The sequence below is a fragment of the Manis pentadactyla genome, chromosome 12 (assembly GCF_030020395.1).
Source record: "Manis pentadactyla isolate mManPen7 chromosome 12, mManPen7.hap1, whole genome shotgun sequence".
Taxonomy (NCBI): Eukaryota; Metazoa; Chordata; class Mammalia; order Pholidota; family Manidae; genus Manis; species Manis pentadactyla.
The window spans coordinates 45,575,923-45,593,113 of record NC_080030.1 but is presented as its reverse complement, the minus strand read 5'-3'; the positions used below and the strand labels follow the sequence as shown (position 1 = coordinate 45,593,113).

General features: G+C 32.0%; 1 protein-coding gene across 6 annotated transcripts in view; it reads left to right on the top strand.

Moving 5' to 3' along the window:
- The window catches only part of STXBP5 (syntaxin binding protein 5), a 176,759-nt gene extending 160,806 nt beyond the window's left edge, over positions 1–15,953 (top strand). For all 6 annotated transcript variants that reach the window (XM_036906916.2, XM_036906914.2, XM_036906912.2 and 3 more), the window contains 3 exons: positions 4,008–4,119; positions 12,100–12,320; positions 13,970–15,953. In XM_036906916.2, the coding sequence (XP_036762811.1) occupies positions 4,008–4,119; positions 12,100–12,320; positions 13,970–14,011 (375 nt within the window). In that variant the 3' untranslated portion in view covers positions 14,012–15,953. The remainder of the gene's footprint in view (positions 1–4,007; positions 4,120–12,099; positions 12,321–13,969) is intronic.
- The last annotated feature ends 1,238 nt before the right edge of the window (positions 15,954–17,191 follow it).

Here is a 17,191-nt window from a genome sequence, read left to right as displayed (position 1 = left end):
ATTGAAATATGTACACTGTTTTTTAGGTCAGAAAACTCAATATTGTTAAGATATTGATTCAACCAAAATTGATATATAGATTCAACGCAGCCCTAAGCAAAATCCCAGTGGGATTTCTTTTTGGAATTGACAAGTTTATTCTAAAATTCATATGGAAATTCATGAGACTTAGAATATACAGAACAATTCTAAAAATGAATAAAGTTGAAGGGCTTAACGCTACACAATTTTAAGAATTATTGTAAAGCTACAGTGAGCAAAAGAACAAAATATTGGTATTGGCATCAAATTAGATAAATTGTGGAACAAAGTTGAGTCTAGAAATAAACCCACACATGTATGGACAACTGATTTTTGACAAAGACAATGCAATGGAGAAAGGATTGTCTCTCAAGTTAACAAATTATGCTGGAAAAATTGTATATTAAAATGCAAAGTAAAATGAGCTTTGATCCATATCTCACACTGCACATGAAAGTTAACACAAAATGGGTCACAGACCTACATGTAAATCCTAAAACTATAAAACTTATAAAGGGAACAAAAAGAAGATCTTTGTTAACTTAAGTTGGGCAAAGATTTCTTAGCTACATCACCAAACTCACCATAAAGGAAACCAAATGATAACTTCAACACAATTTAAAACTTGTGCTCTATCAAAAGAGACTTAAGAAATAAAAAGATAAGCCACAAACTGGAAAAAAAAGCATATATATACTTGTATCAGAATGTGTAAAGGGCTCTTGAAACTAAACAGAAAAAGAGAGACAACCCAATAAAGACCTAGGCAAATATTTAAACAGAAGTTTCCCCATGAAAAGATGCTCAACATTGTTAGTCATTTAGAGAACTACAAATTAAAATCATGAGAAAGCATGAAAACTTACTGGAAAGGCTAAAAGTAAAAAGAATACTATGGCACATTTTGGCAAGGTTGTGGATGATACAGAACTCTAATATACTGCTGATGGAAATGTAAAAAAACTGCACAACCACTTTGGAAAATAGTTTAGCAGTTTCTAAATAAGTAAAACATTCATGAACCAAAGACCTAACCATTCTGTTACTATTTTTTTTTAACTCAAGAGAACAATATTTTTAAGAGAAAAGGAAATTGATATTTATAGTTATTTTATTTATACTAGCCCAAAGTTGGAAACCACCCATGTCCATCAATGGATGAATGGATAATCAAGTTAAAAGTATGTCTATACAGTAAAATGAAACTCAGCAATGTAAAGGAATGAACTGTTGCTAACAGTCAATACCATGGATGAATCTCAAAATAGTTATGCTGAGTGAAATAGGCCAAAGGAACAAAAGGATTGCATGACTCCATTTATATAAAAGTGAAGAAAATACAAATTCATCCATGGTGAGAGATCAGCAGTTACTTGGAGATAAGGAATCAAGAAAGACTGAGAGAAAGGAGGTTTTACAAAGTGCCCAGGGAAACATGAGAAATGGATATTTTCCCTTTCTTGGTAGCAGATTTCACAGGTATTTTACCCTTTAAATATGTGCAGTTCACTATATGTCAGTTATCCCCAATAAAGCTGTTTAAAGAAAATTAATGGACTCCAGGATTTTTTAATTATCATTAAGAGGTAGATAGTCAAAAGTGTATGTTTATAGATTGAAATACTAAAAATTTTTCCACAGCATTCTAACCATATCTTGAGTGAAAACGTGATATCTTTTCAAATTGGTGATTCATTTTGATTTATTTGTGAACCTTAAATAAAACTATAATCATAAAGAGATGGAACATATCAATTAGTCCAGTTTAAACAATTAACTAATCTAAGCACTTAAAGATTATAATTTATAAAATGAGTGATTTTTTTTCATGTATTAAATAGTTTAGTGATAATCAAAGCACATACCATTGACCCATTAAAGAAATTAGTCCTGAGTTTTACCACATAATCTTCTTAACACACACAGCAAATGAGAACTGAGAGTCTTAACATCACAAGTATATTTGTTTCTGTATATTTATACTTTGGAGTAGTGTAAAAGTCCTAGATACTGTTTCAGACATATTACTAGATGTAAAGAGGTATCAGAGAATACAAGACTATTTTAGGTTTCAACAACATTCAGTAGTGATTAAAATTAATCATTCTAAATATTACATTTATTCATAGTTCAGATTTTTCATTTAAATACAAGTGAAAAAATCCCTATGGGTACTATTTGATATTGTGGTAATATGTAGTTTTTTAATATCAATGTTTCTCCCCAGATCTTAATACTAAGATACAGACAATGCAGACTCTTTAAGAAATGCTTAATTTTAAACTTCGTTTAAAAATATCTGTCCTTAATGTTAGTTTACTGCATGGTTTGTTTCATCTCTGTGTGAAAGATTTTTCTATTTTAGTGCGTACATCAATGAGTGTCTACTCTTGGCACTTACATCTTGTTAATTATCTTTAATCGTGGTAACATTCCTGAGAAGTCAATGTGATTATCTCTTTTTAAAGTTAAGGAACCAGTTTTCTGATAGAATGATTAGCCTACGATTCCTCTGCAAATTGAGGCTGATGTGAGAATCAAACCTAGGTCCATACAGTTCCAAAGTTTATGTTCCTTCCACTACACTAGAGGCTCTGTATTTTCTACTTTGAATTTGTAAAATTATAAGCTCATTAAACACCAAATAAATGAAAAGCTATAATCCATAATTCTAAAATGAAGTAAATTCTTAAAAGCATATCCTTACACATCACTTTTGTATGTCATACTGCTCTTTTAGTTTAGCACAGAAGATGCTCAAATGGTGGCAGTTTGCCATTTTTGTTGTATCAACTTAATAGGGTTTAAATTAGAATCTTTGAAGTATTTATTAAAAAGATTGGAAATACACCTAACACCACCTTTGTTATATAGTCTTATATAAATTTGAATGAAATAATTAGGTATCAGGATATTCTGTGGTGGATTTTGGCAAGTTTTATTGATTGATTTATAAACTGTAACTTAATCATTACAAATATAGTGTTAATAGTTATCTCTTTCCATTTGCAATCCAGTTAGTGAGACAGGATTAATATCGATGTATCTAAAAGTAAAACCTTTGGGCATACTTTATTAACTTTCTCACCCCAGCCCTAAGGAAGAAACTCTAAAAGTATGTACATAATAATGTAATCCCAGAGTACAACAGAACTCCAGCCTGGCGTACACGTAAGGTAAGTGTACTTATCATAGCTATCTCTCTTTAAATGGGCAGAAATGCAATCCCAAGCCCTCACCACACTTTTATTTTGCTGCTAAAGCTTCCCAAAGCTGCCTTGTAAGTAATGTTGCTACCATCCTTCTCTCAAGAGAAACTCTCCTTCCCTCTTTATGTGTTACCTACAAAGTTAGTAACATGTCAGCAGCCTTTCTTGTCTGCTGACTTAAGTTTTACCATTCCTGTGCTCTTAAGAATATTGACAGTAATTTCAGAAAAAAATCCTGCCTCCCTGACAGATTCCTGAAATACCAGGTATATGTTGGCATAATTCTCTGCCTATCATACGTTTATGAAAAAAGAAGTTGATGTGTCTTTCTAAATTAATAATTTTTGACTCAGCTGAAGGTAGTAATTTTAGAACTGTATGTCATCATCATGACACTAGACTTTTCAACTTGTTAATAGCTTTTCTTGGAATACTAATTACTAATCCAGTTACCAAATCTTCAATAAGAGTTATGAAAATTCTATCATAAAGATCGGACTCTCCTTAGAGTTTAAGCAGGAATATCACCTTTGCTTGAAAGGTTAGAAAAGTACTCCAGCCAAAGTCATAAGCAGCAAGTTAGTCTGTTTCATCTTAATAACTTAACTGTTTGACTAAGTCAACGTGTACTGGATCTGATCATTTGAAATGTGCCATTGTTTGTGACTCTCAACAGGTAATGTTACAAGTTTAAGTTAAAGAGTTTACAGTGATGGTTTTATAATTACAGTTTAGTTTCCCTGAAACTAACAATCACAATTTGTTTTGATTTTAAAGGAAATGTTGGGTGAACTCTTCACTCCTGTAGAAACACCTGAAGCACCAAACAGGGGATTCTTTAAAGGCTTATTTGGAGGTGGTGCACAATCTCTTGATAGAGAAGAACTATGTAAGTTGATTTAATCAATTTGGATAATACATACACAAAGCAGAAACATTCAAACCATATACTTCTATCTTACATGTATAGATTATGTTGGCCTTTTACCTCTTTGTCACAACATTTAATATATCTGTGTTTTAGCAAAATACACAAAATTATTTTCTGTCATTCTAATCCAAATCAGAGCAATATTTTATTCAGGGAACCAAAATCAGAATAGCTTCAGGTGACTAAAAAGAGTATTCACAAATTTAAATGAAGAGTTTAGGAAGTATTTTATTTATTTTCATTAAATGTAACCTTCAATGTTATTTTAATTCTATAAGTAACTTTAAATGATAACCTTAACTTTGAAAAAGTTTTTGCTTAAATATTTATTTATCTTACAAAACCTCTAGAACTATTCTCATTGCACTAGAAAGTTATTTAAAATAGCAAAATCTGGTTCATTTACTACTTTTTGACATAACTGTCACAAATTAGGAATTGGTCTTTGCATGAACTAGTGGATCAATGAATGTTTGATCTTTCTTTCAAATAGGAGCTATTATCTGTCTTTAAGGATTTTTCCTTTATCTTTCTTATTGCTAACATATTTTAGAATTTTCCTTTCATGTTTGACTAATTAGAAAACAAAGATTAAATATTTATAAGTAGCAGTGCATTGCAATTTCATTTTAAAAATTTACCCAGGTGATTGGTCAATCATCTGAGATATGAGGATTGGTTTTAATTCATTTTAAAAAATGAAGACTGTCTATCAAATTATAGGGGATTGATAATATAGAAAAACATTCTCACTGAGGATAAATGACAAAGTTACACAAAATGTAAACAAATAATTTTTTTAATTCTTAAAAACATCGAAGAACTAATAGAACACTAAGGAAAATATCCATGGGAAAGAGGGGAGCCCAGAGTGGTGAGCCTGGCATCCTGGGGCCAGACCACCCTTACCCTGGAGTACTTAGCTGATCTGAAACAGGAGGCTTAGATACTAAACAGTGTTAGACTGCCATGTGGGACCCTAATAAACAATTGCCCTTTGCAAGGACTCTTAAGGGCTGCAGCTTAAGAATAAAGGTGTCCTGCAAGTCAACCCTCATACCATACCAATACACTGTCAGTTCAGCTTGAGATTTTCTGAGTACCCAAGAAAACTTTCAAATTTACTTAAGATTTTTGTAGACTATTAAAATGCCCAGGACCTGGCAGAAGCAAAGGAAAATGTTTTCTCAGGAAAGATAACATATTCTAAGTTCTCAGGTTATTTCTAAGAATAATTTTTCAAATATGTAGTCAGATAATTAGGGCATTAGGAACCAAAACCATGATCAATAAAACACTAAAAGCAGAGCACTATCACAGGTACTTCAAATATTGGAATTCTCAGACACAGACTGAAAAGTTAGGTTCAAGAGTGTAAGTAACATGCCTAAACGTCTTATGAGATAATGCTATAAAACTAAAAGTCAATACAGCAAATGGGAAAAAGACAATGAAATTCTAGAACTGAAAGATTCAAAAACCAAAGTTAAAAATCTCAATGGATGAATTGAACCACAAGTTAGACATAAGTGAAGAATTATATGACTTAAAGATATGTCAAAATAAACCATCTAGAATATAAGACAGAGAAACAAAGAGATGTAAAATACAAAGAAGATAAAGAGAAGTTGCAGAGAAATTTAAACCTTCTCAAGAAGGAAATAGGATAGAATGTGAAAAAGAATCAATAAAAAGAGATGGCTGGAAATTTTTCATAATTAATAGAAGATACCAATTCACTCATTCAAGAAGCCTAATGAATTCCAAAGATTCTTTAAAATTCACAACTAGGTATGTCATATGAAAATACTGTATATCAAAAACAAAGAAAAACTCTTTAATATGGCTAGAGAAAAATGATAGGTTGCTTTTAGGGAAATTGTCTTCTAGTTGTTATGTCAATTTTTAAAAATTAGCTAGAGACTTACTTCTCAAAAGCCATGGAGAGTAGGATGATTTTTATATCAACAACATATATTCCTTAATCTGAATTCTATATTCAAAGAAAGTGTCTTTCAAAAATGAGGCATTTTTAGACAAATGAACAAATAAAATAAGCCTTGCCACAGTGCTACAGGGAGTTCTAAAGGATATACTTTGGAGAGAGGGAATATAATCCTCAATGGAATTTCAGAGATGTAGGAAACAATGCTTAGGAAAGGAAGTAATAAGTACATGCATAGATGTAGTTAATTTAATCTTTGTAAACTAAACAAAATCTTCTAGTACGTGTATATATAAATACACAGATAAACAGTATGACCCCCAGAATTGCAAAAAATCAAGAGAGTAAGAGGGTAAATGGATTTCCGGTAATCTGAGATCTCTGCATTTTCATTGAGAGCCATAAAAAGTATCCATTAGCATTAATAAGTTAAGGATACATGTTTAATTTCTAGGGTGACCTCTTTAACGTAGAAAAGTAGTACATAACTTCCACATGAATATCAGAAAAGTCACAATCTAAAAGGAGGGGAGAAAGAACATAAAACAGGTGAGATAAATAGAAAGCACATAAAGGATGGTAGATTTAACTTAAGTATAAGTAACTATAGCAAATGTAGTTTGAATAAACATTTCATTTAAAAGATGAAGATTATCAGACTAAATTTAAATGTCCATTGTTTACAAAAGACATATTTAAAACATAAGAGCACAAGAAAGATGGAAATTTTAAAAGATAAAAAAGCATGAACATGAAAACTCAGCTTGTGTAACTACTTTAAAAATCAGAAAGAGTAAACATTAAGGCGTTATTGAATGCACCTAATATTTTAACTTCAAAATATATTTTTAAAAATTGACATAACAACTAGAAGAGACAATTTCCCAATCATAGTGGAAACTCCTAAAATACCTATTGATTAAGGTACAACAGCAGACAAAAATTTTTTTAGTAAAGATAGCAGACATGAACAACACAATCAATGAACTTAAACCTAATGAACAGATACAGAACATTGCAGAATGCACATTGTTTCAAATGCATATAGAATGTTCATAAAATGTATTCTATTTGTAGGGAAATTATAGATGTATACTGAATTATTTGTGAGTAAAATATCATAATGTCTATAATGAACTTTAAATATTCCATTCAAAAATTTTATAGATAGATATTGATGACAAAAAAATTATATGGGTGCTCATGGTAAAAAATGTTATTACCAAAATTAGATAATTGATATATGGATATTAAACATTTAATTTTACTTTCTTTTATATTTGAAACCTACATTATAAAAGTTTTTAATAAATTTTTAAAAATTTTTAATCAAATTTCAGAGGACTCAACTGGTTTGTGATCAAATCACAATGCAGTTGTGCTTATAATTAATAACAAAGCTAATCTTAAATCCTGATGTTTGAAAAATCAAGAAATATACTTTTGAATAACCCATGTGTCAAAAAATTCATAGCAATTGATATGTGTCTAAAGTAATAAAATAGAGTGATGTTTATAGCCTTAAATATATTCAGTATTAGAAAAAGATAACATGAAAATGAATAAACTGAGCATCCATCTAAAAAGGTAGGAAAATAGCAAAATAAACCAAAAAAGTAGAAAGAAGATTATATAATAATGAAATAGTGAGTCAATACACAATACATAAAAAAAATCAAGAAAGCCAAAAGTTGATTCTCCAAAAGTCTAATACGATTGATAAAAATCTGATGAAACTGAGCAAGCTGAAAGGAAGGTGCACGGCAACACTGTGAGAACTGACAAAAAGAGCTATCACCAGGGCTACCTCCACGATTTGCAGAACAATAAGGGAATGTAATTTATAACTGTGTGGTAAAAGTTTTGAAAGTTTGGGCGAAATAAATTCTAGAAAAGTGTAACTATCAAAATGGACAAAAGGAAAAATAAAAATCTGAATAGTGCTCTAATTATTAGATACTCAGCCATCATTTCAAACTTTTCCACAAGCAAACTCCTGGCTCAAATTGGCTTCTTAGTAAATTCTACCACATATTTAGGATAAAACAATACAAAAATCACTCCTTCAGAGAATACAAAAAGAAGGTACACTCATTTCATTTTATGAGGTTAATACAACTTCGATACCAAAAACATACTATAGAAAAGGTAAAGACAAATATCACTGGTGAAAATACTGAATCTGAAATGAAATATTAATTTATCAAATCCAGCAGTATATGATAAAGTTGGTATTATGCCAAAACCAACTTTGGGTTCTTCTAGGAATTCAAAGCTGGTGTATCATTTAAAAAACAAATTAATGAATAATTCACCAAACTGACACACTAAGGAAAAAAATCATATGACCACCTCAGCAAATGCAAAATAAGACCTGTTAAAATTCAACATCCATTCATGACAAAGATTCCTCGAAGGTAAATTGATAAGTTATAGCTACAAGATGTTTAACTACCAAAGCTCTACAACAACTATCACACTTAAGGCAGGAACATTAAAAGATACTAAAAACTTTTCCTTAGAGATAAAGTATGAGACATAATGCCTCTCATTACCACATATAGTCAACATGGTATTGAAGTGCCTAGAGAGTATGGAAAGGGAAGAAATGTAAGTAAAATACAAAAATAGGAAAGGGAGAACAAAATAATCACATGTGAATGACTGATACAGTGACATATTTAGAAAACCTCAAAGAATCTATAGCTAACTTGATAAAAATAACAGTGTAGCAAGCTTACTGGATATAATCAGCATGCAAAAATGAAATTCAGTTTATTCAAAGTCAGCAGCTTTGTTATATTGCTCTCTTTTTCTGAAGCTACATCTTTCTGACCACAGCTAGGAACAGCTTTTTGCTTTTAAGTACACATGTAATTTTATTGGGTTTACCAGGATAAGCTTTCTCTCTCTCTCTCTGTTCAACTTAATCACATCTGCAAAGTCCCTTTTCCTACATAAGATGACATATTCACAGGTTCTTGGAATTAGAGTGTGGTCATCTTTGGGAAGGGAAGGAGGGACATTATTTTACCTAGAAATAATTCTTAAAAGAAGATATGCCGGACCTCTATGGGAAAAACAGAAAATTATAAAACTTGGTTAAAAGAAAGACCCAAATGAATGGAGAGAGACACTGTATTCTTGCAGGTAAATGAAAGATACCACTACTCTCAAAACTGATGTGTGCATATATACACACACACACTTAATGAAGTCTTTATCAAAATACCACCACCCCAAATTTTGTAACTGATATCAAATTTTATATGGAAAAACAAAGGGTCCTATAATGCTATTTAATTTTGTACTAGAAGCTTTACCCAGAGCAGTTAGGCAAGAAAAGGAAATAAAAAGGCATGCAGATTAGAATGGAAAAAGTGAAACTATTCACAGATGGCATAATGGCATAATCTTACATATGGGAGAGTCTTAAGGAATCCATGCAAAAAAACACACATAGCTAATAAACAAGTTAAGCAAGACTTCAGGATACAAAATCAATATAAATAATCAATTACATTTGTGTACACTAGCAATGAACAACTGAAACCTAAATTAAGGTAATTCTATTTATAATAACATCAGAGAGATAAAACAGGAATAATTTAACAAAACAGGTATAAAATATACACTAAAAACATCATTTAAAGAAATTAAGACATAAATAAATGGATTGATGTTTTATGTTCATGAATTGGAAGATTTAATATTGCTGAAGTGGCAGTACCCCATCCCATGCTGATCTATACATTTACCACAATCCCTCTCAAAATACTAGCTGTTTTTTTTTAAAGAAAGAAACAAGCTTTTCCTAAGATTTATATGAAAAGTAAAAGAATCCAAATAGCTACAAAAAGATGGAAAAAAGCCTGAAAAAGAAGAGATGGATGACTTACACATTTCAATTTCCAAAGTTACTACAAAGCTGTAATCATCAAGAAAGTGTTTCACTGCCATATGGATAAGTACTAGACCAATGGAATAGAATTAATAGCCCAGAAATAAGCCCATACGTGTATGGTAAATTGATTTTCTACAAAGATGCCAAGAAAATTCAATGGTAAAAGAGTGGTCTTTCAACAGATGGTGTTGGGACAACTGGGTACCCACATGCAAGAGAATGAAGTTGGAACCCTGGTTCACACCATACACAAAACTTAATTCAAAGTGGATCAGAAAATTCACTGTAAGAGCTAAAAGTATAAAATTCTTAGAAGGAAACCCAGCTATAAATCTTTGTGACCTTAGATTAGGTGATAATTTCACAGACACCTAAATCACAACAACTGAAGGAAAAAAAATAGATAAATTGGATTTCATCAAAATTAAAGATCAAACACTATCAAGGAAATGAAGACAACTCACAGAATGCAATGAAATATTTGCAAATCTGATATCTGATGAGTCCACATATATAAAGAACTGTTACATCTGATATCTGTATATCTGATAACTGATGAGTCCACATATATAAAGAACTGTTACAACTCGACAATAAGAAGACAAATAGCCCAATTTTTAAATGGACAAAGAGTTTGAATAGATTTCTCCAAAGAAATACACAAATGGCTGATAAACACATGAAAAGATGCTCAACATAATTTGTTATTAGGGAAATGAAAATCGAAACCACAATGAAATACCACTTCACACTTACTGTAGTCCAAAATAATAAATGTTCACAAGAATGTGGAGAAATTGAAACCCTTATACATTGCTGGTGGAAGTGTAAAATAGTGGAACCTCTTCGGAAAACTCTGACAGTTCCTCAGAAAGTTAAAGTATCGTATGACCCAACAGTTCTAGAATTGAAAACACATGGTCACACAAAAACCTGTACCAGTGTTCATAGCAGCATTATTTATAATAACCAAAAAGGTGGAAACAGCTCCAGTGTCCATCAACTGGTGAATGACTAAACAAAATGCCATAAGCTATACAGTCATTAAAAAGTGTGACATACTGACACATGCTACAGCATGGTTGAACCTTGGCAAAATTATTTTAAGTGAAAGAAAACACACAAAAAGCCACCTATTTTATGAATCTATATGAAATGTTCAGAATAGGGAAACTTAGAGAGACAGAGAATAAATTATGATTGCCAAGGGCTGAGAAGAGGCGGGGAATGGAAAGTGGCTGCTAGTAAATATGGGGGTTTTTTGGAGGATGAAAATGCTCAGGAATTAGTGATGATGTGCAACCTTCTGAATAAAGTAAAAATTTCTGACTTGTTCAGAGGAAAGTCTTATGTGTATGAATTATATTTCTAAAGAAAGAAATGTATGCTTAGGGAAAAGGTTATCTGACATGAGTCTTTAACAGAATTTAAGACTTTTTGTAGAATCTGTGTTAGGTAATCAGGGTCTGGATTATGAAGGGAAAGGAAGCCATGAATTCCTAAGTTCTTTTGAAGGAAAAATTTGGTTTGGTAAGTGACAAGATAAATAGAGAGAAAGAACAGGATGTAGCATATCTACAGCTTTAAGAGCCAAAATAGAATACTGAACAAATCTTCATTTTTCTCTAAACCTACATAGTTTTAAGTAAGAGAAAGTGTGAAGTAAATAAATGAAACCAAATCTATGTGTTTAAATTTACATCTATGTATTTGAACTTAAATATATTTTAAGTTTATTTCTTTAATATTTTTTACACTTAAAAGCAGCTTTTATTGTTACATAAATTGCTATGAGTATACCCATTACTCATTTCAACAAATAATTTACCTGTTCCCTTTTTGTACCAAGTCCTAAATATACACTATGGACTTGGTGTTTGAACTTGGACTTAGGTATGTTTGAAAAAGTACCTAAAAATTATTAAAGCCATGATAATAAAATATGTTAATTATAAAGTGAAATGTATAAATATTTCAATTTATTGTCACTGAATCTAAAAATTGTTTTTAATGTTATTATATAATAGGGTTTCCTATTAATAAAATTTACATTTTTCAAGTTACTCTCTCGTTTATCAAATCCTTTCAGTCGGAGAATCGTCCTCAGGAAAGGCTTCCAGGAGTCTTGCACAACACATCCCAGGCCCCGGTGGCATTGAGGGTGTGAAAGGAGCAGCGTCTGGAGTCGTGGGTGAATTAGCACGTGCCAGGCTGGCATTAGATGAAAGAGGGCAGAAACTCGGTGACCTGGAGGAAAGAACTGCAGCTATGTTATCCAGTGCAGATGCCTTTTCTAAACATGCACACGAGGTATGTCTATCGAATAGCTGAAGCAAAAAAAAAAACAGGTAAAGCAGTTGAAAATGTATTTTTATAGCTATGATATTTCTACACCTGAATTTTCATGTATCCTCTGTACAATTGCAAATTCCTGATTTTTATTACCAGAGGGAACCATTACAAGAATGTGTCAGAAGCCTTTGGTCTTTTACTGAAGTTCATAAGTTTTGAAGGAACCTGCTCACCTTTGGCTTTTATATGCAAAGTCAGTGGCTTTGCAGTTATTTCTTAGGGAATGCGAAAACAAAGTTAATTTTCCTAAATGCCTCAGTTTCTACCACAAATTTCTAGAGAAGGAAATAATTTGCCTCTCTTGATTGTTTAGTCATATCTAAATAAAATAGTCAAACATTTTTATTCAAATAAATGATACTGAATCTGTCTGTAAACAAATTTTATAGTGAGATGCATATGCTTTCTTAGCAAATATAGTACACTTTAAAAACTGAATTTAAAGGCCTTTAGGTAGAATACATATTCTTCATTTTGACACACATTGAGTCACTCATTCACACATTTACACTGGGCTACTTTACACATTTAGTTCCTAGCCTAGTCCTTAGGGATATTTTGAGTTTGTTCTTTGAAGAAACCAGTTAAGATTATTTTTATATTTGAATACCCTATCTCTCAGTAGTAGCTCTTCTTTTAATTTTTCAATCAAAAGACACCTAGAAGGCATGAAAGAGGTGACTTGAGTTGGGAGAGATTTGTCCAAGGCTTCAAAGAGATTGAGAGACCCTTTCTGAGTCCTTGTTACTATGGCTGACCTCAGGGAGAGGCTGGGGTAGCCTGCACTCTAGGTCAGGAACTGTGTTGGCATAACCCTGCACCTGGCTGTGATCTCTAAGGCACATAACAAACCTTTCAGTCAATTTCAAAAAAGGTAACATTCTAAATACTAAGCAAAGAGCTCACTGTCAAAAATCAATAGCTTTTCTCTCCTTACCAGATGGTGTCTGAACCTTGTTTGAGAGTCTAAGGATGCTAGTGCAGTGAGGTGGTTAAGATGATGAGTTCTTGTGTTAGGCTACGTGGGCTCGAATCCCAGTTTCACTATTGTGTTACCCTGGCTAACCCAATAAGCCTCAGTTTCTTCATTTATAAAATGGAGAAAATAATAATGCCTATCCATAAAGTTGTTGAGAACCAAATACAATCATATAAGTAAAGTATGTCATACAGTGAGTGCCTGGCTCGTAGTAAGTGCCCAGTAAACTTTAGATGGCAGTAGTAGAAGTATTTCCAACCTTTCATTCCCCAGGTTCTTTATGCATTATTTTAGTTCAACTTCGAGAACTGAAATCACCTTATTTGCAACTAATTCAAGTAATTACTTAGGTCACCAATGTGTGCACTGAGCCAGAATATAATTATGTCATGTCTCTAAGAAATGTGAGCACCTTCTAGGTTAGTTCTTAATATGGCCTTTTTTTTCTATAACTGGAATAGTTCTTGCTTATTGCTTTCAATATAAATTGATTTGAAATAAGCAGTACAGTAACAGTACAGAATGCTTCAGAATGATATGTTGTGGAAAAATATAGAAACCAGCTAGCTATAAGTATTGTTGTTCTGGAATTTTAAAAACATGTTTTTCATGTTTTTCTCCCCTTTAGATGATGTTGAAATACAAAGATAAGAAGTGGTACCAGTTCTGACAACCCGAAATCCAACTAAGTACAACTTCAGCCAGAAGGAAAACTAATTTCCTTTTTTATTTTATTGGTTTCACTTTAGGAAAGTTATCATTAAAGGGATGTTGCTCACTGGATACCGTTCTTTCCTAGCCAAGTCATGCACTGTTTTACCTCAGTCGTGTGGCTTTCACTGAACAATGTTCACAAGCACCCAAAGTGGAGTGTGTGGTGTGTGCCAGCTCTGAGTCAACAGTTTGGGAGCTAATAAGCAGGTCACGTGTTACCGATGAAGACACAAAGGGAGATGTTGAGGAGACTTGGCAGGGACTATTCCTGGATCATTCCTGCTTTCATATGCCAAAAGATTTTGTGCTGTTCTATCGGCCATCAGTGTTTGACCTCTTTGAAGGAGAGGCAGTAAGTCAGAAGTCCTGAAGATGAAATAGTTATGTTTGTGTTATTGACTGAGTTATAAAAAACTGTTTTTGGACTTTTCCCTCCCTTAAATAGACTGGTCATCAGTATCATTCGTGAAAAAGAAACAAACTGTTTGTTACCATATCTTTAGACAGATAAGCTGGTGGGCTTTAAATAATAAAAACATACACATAGTTGACTTGTGTATGGGCTACTCTTGGATTCTTGTTATCGTATACTTGTGTTTAGTCCAATTTTGTCAAAAGCAAAACAAGGTGATACATCACTTTTCATTGAAAAGAAAAGTGTAGAGCATGACTGAACTGCTCATCATTCTGGAAGTTTCCATGTAGTGGCTTTGCAGTGTGGAAAGTGAGAAAAACCTCCATTGTGGTGAGGAGAATACTTCAATGTCCCTTGTCCTTGTTCTCATTAATTCAGCTAAAGGTGGATTTGACCAAAATAGTTACCGGTTAAATTTGTATAAGTATTGAAATTGGCTGTTTTTAATTTTGCTTGAATTTTTATAAAACATTTAACAAAATGTACCTTTGCATTATTTAATTAAAATTGCTAAAAAAAATGTTTCATTATTTCAGTAAAATGCTCAGCTCCCTTTTTAAAAATGCCCTTTATTTGCTAACAGTTCCAGTACACTCAGGTGATGAGCCAATTAAATCTTAGTGCACATGCTGTCGCATGGAAAATTACAAGCATCTGTTGTCAATAATAATCTATATAAGAGTCTAGTCTAATGACCTACAAAATATTTTCTGTAGAAATATACTATAAATCTGTACATGTCCTTTCAAAGGTTTTAAAAAGCCAAAAGGAAAGGAAAATAATTGCATTTTGGTAACTAAATTACTTCTGTATTGGAGTGTAATGCAAATAAGACCATCACTGGACAATAAATGATTGGTTCCAGATAGCCGTGCAGACAGGAGAGAGATGATCTGGAGACCTGGAAGTAAGTAATCTCATAATGCAAGCTCATCTGAGATGATCATTGATTGTTCTTAAAGTAACAAAGGAAGAGCAAAACAAAACCATTATACTTAATGAAATTTGCATATTCTATAAAAAATTGTTTTAAACAGTATTTTTTTCATTTTCATTAAGAGATAATCAGAGCACAAATTGATAGCAAACCGGTTGTTTTTCTATTCCATATGATCATTAAAGGTAACTGTAGAACACCTTAATTTCACTCAGTCTGTTACGCATCTTTTCCTTTTTGCTATTTTCATTAATAAGCTTTTATGTTTACATTTTATATGTGCACTACAGGATACAAAAGTTTACATTAAAATTTACTTTAATGTCACTTGGGAAGGACTAAATACATTGCTAGAAATAATTGATCAAGTCAGAAGAAATATTGTAAAAATAGTCATTTTCAAAAATTTTTAAATTTATAGCAAACACCTATGAATAACATATTTCTGTTTTAGTTAATGTCAGCTGTATATGATGAACATTTAGCAGTTTACAAATGCTTAATTTGTATCATGTATTATCTAATAAATCTGTTCCATGTGTGTCACAGGAAGTATTAGGCCCTTTTTTAAAGGTATAGTTTGTGAATGTCATCAATAAAATCAGCACTTACAGATTTGAGGTTGAGATGCACCAAGTAAGACACTGGTTGATCCCCATGCATGTGGAAGGGCATAATTGCTCCAGTTATTTAATTTGCTGTGTTATTTTGTGTTAATTATACATTAGCTTCATTTTTACTGTCGTTTTCCCTGTTATATATAAAATGAGCCAATCTTGTAATTATTTTCAAATTGAGAAGTAGAAACATTTATGTGAGATTTTAAAAGAAAATCTTGAACCAATATTTTGAGTTATTTTATTTCATTTTTAAATTAATCTACAAATTGTGCAAAGCAAACTAGAAACTCACTTAGGATTAGAAAGCTTGAAGTATTTTTGCGAATAGGAAATAAGCTTCTCAGAGTTATACTTGATTCAGTCTGTAGATAAGAGAGTCTGCAGTTAATAACTAACCCAGGGAATTTATTGTAATTTGAGAGATAACATCTCTATTTTTTTTTTTTTTGTTTTAAACAGAAAGAGTCATAGTCACCAGCAAGCCAAGATTTCAGGAAAACAAACCAAAAAAAAGTCAAAATAGAAAATATTAGAAAAATGAAAGATTTTCATGGGTTTCCTCCATATCCTCAAACACTATTCTTTGTTGCAGTTGTGCTTGGCTGGAAAATCATTGAAGTATTCATTGATTACTAGTTTGTCAATGGGAAGTGGCTTCCTTCCTGTTCATTTCACTATTCAAACTAAAATCTATATGTATTCGCTTAGAAAGGTATTTGAAATCTTATATTGTGACAAATTCTATAACATCTATTTCAAGTTCTGCATTATCTTAATCCCCTTGGTTTGTATTTCCATTGTACAAAGTGTTGCCAAAAATGGTAGATAGACCTGAGCTATTGCTAACTTCTTAATTTGATATTTTTATGACATGGAAAAATGCTGCTATTTGTCTGTTATGTGTAGTGTAGTACAACTTTAAGTTCAGTACTTTCAAGAAAGAAGTATTTCTTTTACTTAGAGCTTCTTAATTGTAGGTTCCTCTGACGTTATTTCATGTAGATATGTGAGTGTTTTAAACAAGTCTGAAAGTGTTACATACTTTTAGGTTATACGGGATGGTGGGGAGACAGCTGAGGAAAGGAAAATATGCGGAAGATACAATGGAGTTCAAAGTTTTACCCTGAGTTCTATATTCCATATATGTTTTGCTGAAGGCATTTT